Genomic DNA, 10,920 nt, shown 5'->3' on the forward strand with positions numbered 1-10,920 from the left:
AATTTTTACTTTGTTTATTTAGTTTTTCTTTTTACCCAATGAACATAAGGATACTGATAAACACAGGGCACATGCATTTTCACTTCTTCTTCTTCTTCTTCTTCAGGTCACAGCTGACCTGAGACTCTGGCTTTCTCTGTCTTCTTTGAAGCTCCCTATGAAATAACAAGAGAGAAAATACTGTCAAGTTGAATTAACATCAAATCTGATACTTTAACCTGTTAACCCTGTTAAGTCGACAATGAAGTCATGCCGTTAACGTGCTTCTAATTCAGTATTAATGTGCACCCAGAACGACCGCAGATGAGGCATTAAGTGCATGGCACTGCGACCAACTTTACATTTTACAGAGTTTAATGTGGTCGCTCAGTTTTTCTAGATCAGTTTTAATCGTGTAATAGATTTGAACAAAGAAATCAATTGCTACACAAAGGCAGTATTGGCCATGACTTGATTGCAAATACAAATACAAAAATTAGACGAGTAAAGAAAACGCGGTACTTATTAAAAGAATCAACGATGTTAATATTTCATTATTTGAATATCACCGTTATTGTCAATACCGGTAAATCGCGACACTCCTACTATAGAATCTAGCAAACGTGTTGGGGGTCTCCCAGCCCGCAGCTCTACAAATATCTGTCAGCGAGGCACCACGAGCCAGCGGCCAGGAGGATGCTACACTTCTAGTAGAGTGACCTCGCAACCTGAACAGGCAGGGCACACCCTGTGCCTGATAAGCCAGGGTGATGGCATTCACTATCCAGTGGGCCATCCTCTGCTTCGAGACGGCATTCCCCTCTGCCGGCCTCCGTGACAGACAAAGAGCTGGTCTGAGGTCCTGAAGCTTTGCGTCCGGTCTACGTAGCACCTTAAGGCTCGGACGGGACAGAGCAAAACTAGGGCTGTAAAATAATGGCAACTTACTGTCTGGATAATATTGAACATGGTTCTTCTGAGATATATTCATCTGCAGACCCGCAGCATGGATACTATTGGTTCTTCTCGGAGTAGTGTGGCTGCGCGCTGCGTCTTCTTCTTGTGTGACAGGTGTCGGCGTTAAGGTGCAATACTGCCACCTGGGAGGTCAACCAGGTACTGGCGCTGGAGTTGGCTATTTGCGTGTCGTGTTATCATAAGTGTCCTGTTCATTTTAAATATCATGGTTATCACCAATACCGGTATATCGTCACACCCTAAATTAACACGATGTCGATATTTCATTATTTGAATATCACGGTTATCGTCAATACCGGTATGTCGCGACACCCCTACATCCTCTGCTTGGAGATGGCCTTTCCCTTCTGCCGGCATCCATAACAGACAAAGAGCTGATCTGAGGTCCTGAAGCTGTGTCCGGTCTACATACCATCTCAGGGCTCGGACGGGACAACGCAAAGCTAGGGCTGGGTCTGCCTCCCCCGGGGGCAGCGTTTGCAGGCTCACCACCTGATCCCTGAAGGGAGTAGTGGGAACCTTGGGCACATAGCCAGGCCAGGGCCTCAGGATTACCTGGGAGTCAGCCAGCCCAAACTCTAGGCATGATTTATCGACCGAAAATGTGTGCAGGTCCCCTACCCTCTTGATGGAGGCCAGTGCAAGTAGAAGCAGAGTTTTCATTGATAGAAACTTCAGCTCAACTGACTGCAAAGGCTCAAATAGGCCCTGCTGTAGTGCTTTGAGCACTAGAGTCAGGTCCCAAGAGGGTATTGAGGGGGGCCAGGGAGGATTTAACCTTCTCGCCCCCTAAGGAACCTGATGACCCGGTCATGCTTCCCTACCGACTTCCCTTCCACGGGGTCATGGTTAGCAGCAATCGCAGCAACATAGACTTTAAGGGTGGAGGGAGACAGCCTTCGATCCAACCCTTGCTGCAAAAAGAAAAGCACGACCCTGATCGGGCATCTCCGGGGGTCTTCTCGGCGAGAACACCACTTGAAGAACAATTTCCACTTCAAGGCGCAAGCGTGTCTCGTAGACAGTGCTCTTGCCAAAGTGATGGTATCAACTACCTCCTGGGGTAGGTCACCTAGAACCTCCGTGTCCCATTCAGGGACCAGACATGAAGTTTCCAGAGGTCTGGACGCGGGTGCCACATGGTGCCCCGTCTCTGAGGGAGTAGATCCTTCCTCACGACAGCCCCTCCCTGATGCATTCCTCTGAGGAGGGACCTACTTTCTCAGAGACAGGGCACCCTCTGACACCCGCGTTCAGATCTCTGGAACCTCCACATGTGGTCTCTAGATGGGACGCGGAGGTCCTAGTTGATCTACCCCAGGTGGACGTAGACATCATCACTTCGGCAAGAGCACCCTCTACGAGGCGTGCCTATACCTTGAAGTGGAACCTGTTCGTTGAATGGTGCTCTTCTCACAGGGAAGACTCCTGGAGATGCCCGATCAGAGCTATGCTTTCCTTCCTCCAGGAGGGGGTGGAGCGAAGGCTGTCTCCCTCCACCCTAAAAGTGTATTTTGCCGCGATTACTGCACATCAGGATCCTGTAAATGGTGAATCTCTGGGAAAGCATGAGGAGTTCCTGAGGAGCGTGATGAGACTGAATCCTCCTCGCCCTAACTCCATTCCCTCTTGTGATCTTTCTCTGGTGCTTACAGCATTGCAGAGAGCCCCCTTTGAACTGCTGCAGTCTGCAGAGCTGAAAATTGTCGATGAAGACAGTGCTCTTGACTGTGCTGGCTTCCATCAAGAGGGTAGGGGACCTGCATGCATTTTCGGCCAACAAATCGTGCCTGGAATTCGGGCCAGCCGACTCTCACGTTATCTATACGTGGACCGAACGCAGAGCATTAGGACGTCAGAGCAGCTCTTCACCTGTTACGGAGGCCAGCAGAAGGGAAAGGCTGTCTCCAAGCAGAGGTTGGCCCACTGGAAAGTGGATGCCATCGTCTTGGCGTATCAAACCCAAGGCGTGCTGTGCCCCCTCGGGTTGAGAGCACACTCGACAAGGAGTGTTGCTTCTTCTTGGGCGTTGGCACACGGCACCTCGCTGACAGATATATGTAGAGCTGCGGGTTCGGTGACACCAAGCACATTTGCTTGGTTTTATAGCCTTCGTGTAAAGCCAGTGTCCTCTCGTGTACTCGCCCTGAGTAGCCAGTAAACACAGAGAGACTGCTTGGTGTCTCGCTTGCTGCGCCTTTCCCTCTACGGACCGGACATGTGCGCTTATTCTGCTCCACAGTTCAGTTCCCCACAGGCGAACCCTGTTGAGTTCCTCCATCACCCTCGGCAGCCAGATGTGGCGGAGCGTCCGGCGCCAGGCCTAACACTCGTAAGTACGCCTGTTGTTTGACGCCTGTGCTAGGTTAGGTGCCCATATGTTGGGATCCCCATGGTGATCCCATGTGTGTATTCTTCCACGGTACAGTTCCCCTCTTGGTGAGCCAGTGTCTTTCCCTTGGCAGAGTCCGCCTTGCCAACCCTGCCGGTGTTGACTCCCTCCTAACTGGGCCAGAGCCACCTCAGAGACATTCCATATGTTATACTGCTCTCAATGCCCAGTCCATATGTGTAATCTCCACATCAGGTGGCTTACTAAGGGCGCTGAAAGTAATAGTGGCACTTTGTTAGGTATCCCAATTCGTCGGTACATTCCGACATGACGTCGAACGTGACCGACTGAAAGAGAATGTCTGCCCTGAAGGAGGGAACGGAGACGTCATGTCCGTCGCCACAATTGCTGTACCACTGCGGGGCGCTGGGTCACTGGCTCGGCTCCTCAGCGAAAAAACCCGAATGTGCGTTGCACCCGCTTCCTCATTTATACCCGCGCTGCAGGGTGGAGCGCGAGATGCAAACCCCGCACGTCAATATGCATTGGCTCTTTTAGTTTACATTCGAAGATGATAGGGCTCTCAGGCGATTTGTTTGTATTATATTAAGCTTACCAGACAAAACTTCTTCACTGTCCTTATTTTAATGCATTGTTTTTCAATTTCACTTTGTCTTTTTCTATTCTGCGCCCCAGAATGTTTCCCTATTCATTTTGGTCATGTGACTGTGTTTGTGACAGTAATGTTGAAGGGTGAACAGTTGAAATGTACTTACTTTATAAATAAAGTACTGAAATAAAATACCCATTTGTACCCAATTTTTGCACCCCTTTTCTTCAAGGAAAGAACATGACGTGTGGCCAAGTATGGTGTTCCATACTTGGAATTTGTGCTCTGCATTTCACCCATCCAAGTGCACACACACAGCCCTGAGTAGTGAACACACACACACACCTTGAACACACCCCCGGAGCAATGGGGCAGCCATTATTGCTGCGGTGCCCGGGGAGCAGTTGGGGGTTCAGTGTCTTGCTCAAGGGTCTCACCTCAGTTGTGGTATTGAGGGTGGAAGAGAGCGCTGTACGCTGTCCCCCCACTTACAATCCCCGCCAGTACCGAGACTCAAACCCATGACCTTTGGGTTATAAGTCCAACTCTCTCCCTCATTTTTTAAATAGTTTTTTTTCTCTCTCTCCAAATAAAGTTATAAAGAATCACATTTAGATCTTTAATAATCTTTGGAGGCATATCTAACAATAATGACGTATACACAGATCTAGATATACCTTCCGCCTTTGACAATAATACCCTCCCAAATATTCAGATATCCCTCATTAACCACAAATTACATTTATTTTTTGTTTTCTCAATAATTGGTTCAAAATTTAACTGACTCCTTTGTTTTTCATTTGTACAAATTACTACACCTGGAAATGTCTGCAATACCCTTATGCCGGGAGGCGTGACTTTGCCGTCAAGTCACCTAGGTCATCATTCATCTTTAGCATTCCCCTCTGATCGAGGCATTTATTCTGGTCTTATCTATCACCTTCTAATCACTGAACAGAGGGTAGTGCCAAGCAGCCTGCCAGCAGAAGATCTTTTTTTTTATTTTCTACTGCCACTTGGACTAAAATCTGAAAATGAATTTACCACTGAAGATCATTTTGATGTTCTGCTTGGTGGCTGCAACGACTGCACAAGACGGTGAGTTTTTTTCCCTATAACAAATGTTACAAATTAGACATTTTGAAGTAATGTCATGTGTAGCTAAAAAACATTATGGTAACACTTTACATTAAGGTTCCCTTTATAAAGTGTTTATAAAGGTGTTCATAAATGACCAATAACTCATTTACAAATGCATTATAAATCATTGATAAGCAGTTATAAATGCATGAACAAAAACGGTGAATTTAATGCAATACCTGCCAAATAGTGATACATTTTTTAACTCACATATTATAAATGCTTAATAAATATATTTATTAATACTTATTTCACTCAAAACTAGATTCCTGATTCATTTCATGATGCAGAAAAAATAGACTGTTATAGTGAGTCTGAAGGGTTTTTTTATTTGTTTTTCTCATTTATATCTCCTGACTTATGAACCTTAATGTAAAGTGAACACCTGTGAACCATTTATTAATGAGTTATAAACGTTAATAACCTGTGAAAGTGAACCTTAATGTAAAGTGAACACCTGTGAACCATTTATTAATGAGTTATAAACGTTAATAACCTGTGAAAGTGAACCTTAATGTAAAGTGAACACCTGTGAACCATTTATTAATGAGTTATAAACGTTAATAACCTGTGAAAGTGAACCTTAATGTAAAGTGAACACCTGTGAACCATTTATTAATGAGTTATAAACGTTAATAACCTGTGAAAGTAAACATTAATGTAAAGTGAACAGATGTGAACCATTTATTAATGAGTTATATACGGTAATAACCTGTGAAAGTGAATCTTAATATAAAGTGAACACCTGTGAACCATTTATTAATGAGTTATAAACGTTAATAACCTGTGAAAGTGAATCTTAATATAAAGTGAACACCTGTGAACCATTTATTAATGAGTTACAAACATTAGTAACCAGTAAAAGTGAACCTTAATGTAAAGTGGACACACTAATCATTTATTTATTGATTACAATTGCACACACAGAAAAAGTTGGTATTTTTCTGGGGGAAATGTATTGTATTGTTTACACTATATCAGTAAACAACTTTAAACTGAAACAAAAGATTAATCTTTTCTTTTACAACACATTGGAACATGTGGAACATCTGAACAAAAAAATGGCTCATACAAGTAAACTCACATTAAACAATTCAGAAAAAACAATCAAGTATTCCACCAAATTATAACTAAGCATCACATCTATATGACAAAAATATTTGATAAATGCAAGCTCAATAAAGGCACCTAAATATTTATATTGTAGTGATATCAGATGTTAATTAGGCTAACACGGGGCACCACTAAATGTGGTGACTTTAGATTTAAGCAGCACCACCAGTGTAATGGCTTTGGGCTTAAATATTTATATTAATATTTAGTCTTGGTCATACTATTTTTTGGGGTACCAGCCAAGGAATTACACCTTAACAATAAAGAACAATCATGGAAGACTGTTGAATAAATAAGAATTACATTAAATTATAGGAAGTTGTAGTCTGACCAATCTGAAGGATTTGTGAGATATCGTTAACTTGTAGAGCCTTTTTACTGTATTATCAACACAAGGAAGACACAGGTGTAATAAAATGCCAATGGTCTCTGGAAAGAGGTTTGAAAAAAGTGAGATTTATGTTCTGTCTGGTTATGTGCTGAGTCGGAGCGGTGACATCTTCCACTTGTCGTTGCAGTGGAAGGAAATGAGTTGGATCCGTTTCACAGTCTTGAACACGAAGCACTGGTGGATGATAGGGATGCACCGAATATTCGGCAACCGAAATTATTCGGCTGAAAATAGAAAAAAAATCTCTTTTGTTGTTCGGCCGAATAAGCGAAAAGGCCGAATAATATGTACCGAACAATGACGAGCGCGATCAAATAGAGGCATGTGCTAATGCAGCAAACATATCGGCAGTGTGAAAGTATTTAAAACTATCAGAGAAAGACGCCGAAATCATTACAAGCACGAAGCACAGACAGCGAGAGACTGTTTAGTGCTGCATCACACGTCTCCGATGAGAAGAAGAGGTGGCTAATGCTGGTGGTTAGGTTACTGTATGATGATTGAAATCGCGAAATTACCACGCACTAATGCAGCAAACATGTCGGCAGTGTGAAAGTATTTCAAACTATCAGAGAAAGACGCAGAAATCATTACAAGCATGAAGCACCGACAGCGAGAGACTGTTTAGTGCTGCATCACGTCTCCGATAAGAAGATGAGGTGGCTAATGCTGGTGGTCAGGTTACTGTATGATGATTGAAATCGCGAAATTACCTCAAACGATTAGTAAATAAACTGCAGAATGTTATATCTTCTAATGCACGCACGAATTGCATGTATTCTGACAACGCTGCACAAGCTCGCGGCGCCAGGGTTCAAAGTGCGAGGAATATCTGTGCTGAACTTGTTACTCGTCAGTTGCTCAGTAACATTTTGTGACATTTTTTAAAGACATGTGACAATGTGATATGTGCGACAAACATCTTCCCAAATTCGTAATGAGAATCATTTATAAATCTGCATGCTGTTGTCAACCAAAAGAAGCACTGAGATCTTCCTGCAGGGTTCTGCCAAAATAAAAGCAGAGAAAAGCAACAACTTCATCGACATTCATAAATGATAGTATTGTAATTTTACTGTCGTTCTGTAAAATAAAATAAAAAAGTAAGACAATAATGTTAATCATTTTTACCCTACAACAGCTCTATTAATACATTTATTATAACATTCACACAGTGTTCAAATTGGGATCTGTAATATATTCTAATGTTTTAAAAGAATTCTCTTCTTCTCAGCAAGGCTGCCTTTATTTGTACAGTAAAAAATACATGCCTGATTCGAGTCTCAAAAATGGCCAAAAAATATTAATTTACTAACTTATTAATTTTAAGTTCAATTGTGCTTTGTTGGTATAATGTCTGCTAGAATGTAAAAAAATGTTCAGTGTTAAGTAAATATTTTTAAATTGTTGTTTTTTAATAGATTTTTTATTTGAAAAGCAGGACAAAACAGTAAAAAGCACATTTTGGCAATTGAATTAATGCAATGGTGAAAAAAAATGGCAAAATAGGTCTACATGGGGGAAAAATGTGAAAAACCGTGTTCGGTATTCGGCCTTCGGCCCAGTGTTTCAGTTTGTTCGGCTTCGGCCAAGAATTTTCCTTTCAGTGCATCCCTGAGGATGATGAACTCCTGAGCACCGAGAAGGTTCTTTGGTCTGGAACACGCAAACCGGAGCCTTGAAGGTGAAGGTTCTGAAGTCTGTACAGAAGATCCTGACTACCTGTAACACGCAGGCGGGGGAATCATTGGCGTTGACTTTCTGAAGTCGTTGCAGAAGATCCTGGCAGTTTGGAAATCGCAAATGGAGGATCGCTGAAGAGACGATTCTGAAGTCCTTGGAGAAGATCCTGGAAGCTTGGAACTCACAAGCAGAGGATCGCTGAAGAGAACATTCTGAAGTCGTTGCAGAAGATTGGGGGGGGCACTAAGCTTGTGGTTGTTGTTGCTATGGCAGTTTCCAAACTCATTCTTGCAGAACTTCCTTGTTTCTCTGGCAGAGAAGCTTAGCTTTTGGCTTAGCAGTAGACCCCACCACACAGAAGCTAACTTAGCAACAACATCTTAGCACACAGCATAACTTAGCATACTTCTTTTGTCTTGGAGAGAACCTTTTATTCCTACACTGAGAAGGCAGGGTTTGCAAGTTGGCACCTTTCAGATCCAGCATTCTGATTGGCTGATGCTGTCAGAGGTGGGCCCAGAATGGCCTCTCTGATATGAGGTCTATTTGCATAGCTTAAAGTCCACATTCAGAACAATGTCTTTAAAGGTTTTCCTATGCATTACTTTCCAAACCAATTCCATATTAACCTACACATTGTGCTGAAAATATGAAGACCAAACATCAATGGGTATGGGCAATGGGTAATGCTGAATTTTGTGTCCTTTTTGTGTGAATGCATGTGAAAATGTAGTTTTCCTTTGTGGCTTTGGCCACATGGCAAACTGTGAGGGGGATTTATGATCGTTCACACTTTGATAAGAGTAAGGGAGAACAAAGCAGTCCCTGGGTGGGGGTTACTGTATGATAATGTTAACCCCCCTCTCCACAGGTCAGTCTGAGGTAGTGAGTGATTGTTCACACTTAGGTCTCAAGAATGAAGAACTGCGATCAGTGAAAGACCCCCATGGTGATTGGATCAGTCTTTGATCCATGAAATGCTGACATCCTTATCCTTCCACAAATGTTAAGTTTGAGGGAGACTATTCGTGCCTGGGGGTTACTGTATGTTAATGTTAACCCCCCTCTTCACAAGAGGTAGTGTTGTTATGTGAAAACATGCTTGATCTCATCAGAACATAACTTTCCACGTGTTGTGTGGAAAGGAATCTTGCCATCTTGACCGCTGTTCACTACAATATTTCATCTAATTTAACAGTTTTTAAATAATAATTAAATCAATGACCGAAAGCACCATTACAGAATATTATCATATTAATAAGCAATCAGTAATGATTTTTGATATCATGATTAAGCCCACTAACACAGCGATATAAACACTTGAAAAACATGGTCTGCAATGTCACCTTACAGTCAGCTTACCCGTAAAATCAGTAAACACTATGTGAGATAAAAATGTCACTTCAGTATGTAGGATTGACACCGAGTGGTTGAACTAGGTATTGCAGTCCAAATTCAAAATATTGGAGAGGGTTTTTTTCACCCGGTCCCTCCTCCTCAGACTTGACGCACACGCAGGTTGCCAGATTGACGACACCAACAGGAACATGTGCATTTGACGATTAATTAAATGAAATACGCTGTGTTTTCTGCCTACTGGCAACCCGGGGTGCCGAAATACAATTGGGTAAACTGGCAGTGGGTGGGTTTCACAAACCAAAACAGAGACCGACATTCCGGCGTGGAACGCACAGTAGTACAGTAGAGTCAGTAGAGTCAAAAACTTACATACAGCACCTTTAAGGTTCACTTTCACATGTTATTAACGTTTATAAATCATTAATAAATGATTCACAGATGTTCACGTTACATTAAGGTTCACTTTTAGACATTATTATTAACGTTTATAACTCATTAATAAATTGTTATTTACATTAAGGTTCACAGGTAACTAATATTGGAATTAAAAATTTCATTCAAATAAAGTTTGATCATTTCATCTATATAAACAAAATGTATCCGTTTTTAATCATTGCTGTGGATAGGCATCATGCACTTTTGCATTGTATCATGGGTAAGGTACAGAGTAGATTCTGGTAAGAAGCATTGTACAAAAAGTGGCATGAGTCATGAGATATAAATGAGAAAACCATAAATACAACACCCTTCATTCTCACTATAAAAGTACATTTTTGCTGCATCGTGAATAAAATCAGGAAACCGGTTTTGAGTGAAAGAAGTATTAATAAATATTAGGGATGCACCGATACAGATATCGGTATCGGGCCCGATACTGGTCTCCTGTACTCGTACTCGTTAAAATGCCCCGATACCAAATGCCGATACCACACAGCATGTGATAAGCGCCATATTCAGACAAAGAAACACCAACAACAGACAGCAGAAAGGAGTTAAGGATGTCTACTAGAAGTATATGTATGCAGTGAATATAATGTTAAACATTCAGTATTAACGCCTGTATAGCTGATGTGCGAGAGTTGATAAGCAAAGCGCGCTGAGTGGATTGAGCGCGCAGCGGCGCAGATGCGCGAGCTTGTCGAGTGAATATATCTTTCTCACAGACATCACTGGAAAGTTTGTAGTTCGGTCGGATATGTCAAAAACAAGTAAGTAAAACAATGCACAAGTTACTTAACAGTAGGGAGAGCGAGAGAGAGAGAGTTGTTCTGTTGTGTGATCTTTGATGTTCACTCACTTAGCACACGCATCATTTGGATTAAAACGAAATCGTAA

General features: G+C 42.3%; 1 protein-coding gene across 1 annotated transcript in view; it reads left to right on the plus strand.

Moving 5' to 3' along the window:
* Positions 1–2,149: 2,149 nt before the first annotated feature.
* Positions 2,150–10,920, plus strand: part of LOC107690633 (protein HEG homolog 1-like) — a 33,436-nt gene continuing 24,665 nt past the window's right edge. The window contains exon 1 of the mRNA XM_016489013.1: positions 2,150–2,708. Within this exon, the coding sequence (XP_016344499.1) occupies positions 2,150–2,708 (559 nt within the window). The remainder of the gene's footprint in view (positions 2,709–10,920) is intronic.

This window comes from Sinocyclocheilus anshuiensis, unplaced genomic scaffold, assembly GCF_001515605.1.
Source record: "Sinocyclocheilus anshuiensis isolate Anshui unplaced genomic scaffold, SAMN03320099.WGS_v1.1 scaffold3310, whole genome shotgun sequence".
In the NCBI taxonomy this organism is placed as follows: Eukaryota; Metazoa; Chordata; class Actinopteri; order Cypriniformes; family Cyprinidae; genus Sinocyclocheilus; species Sinocyclocheilus anshuiensis.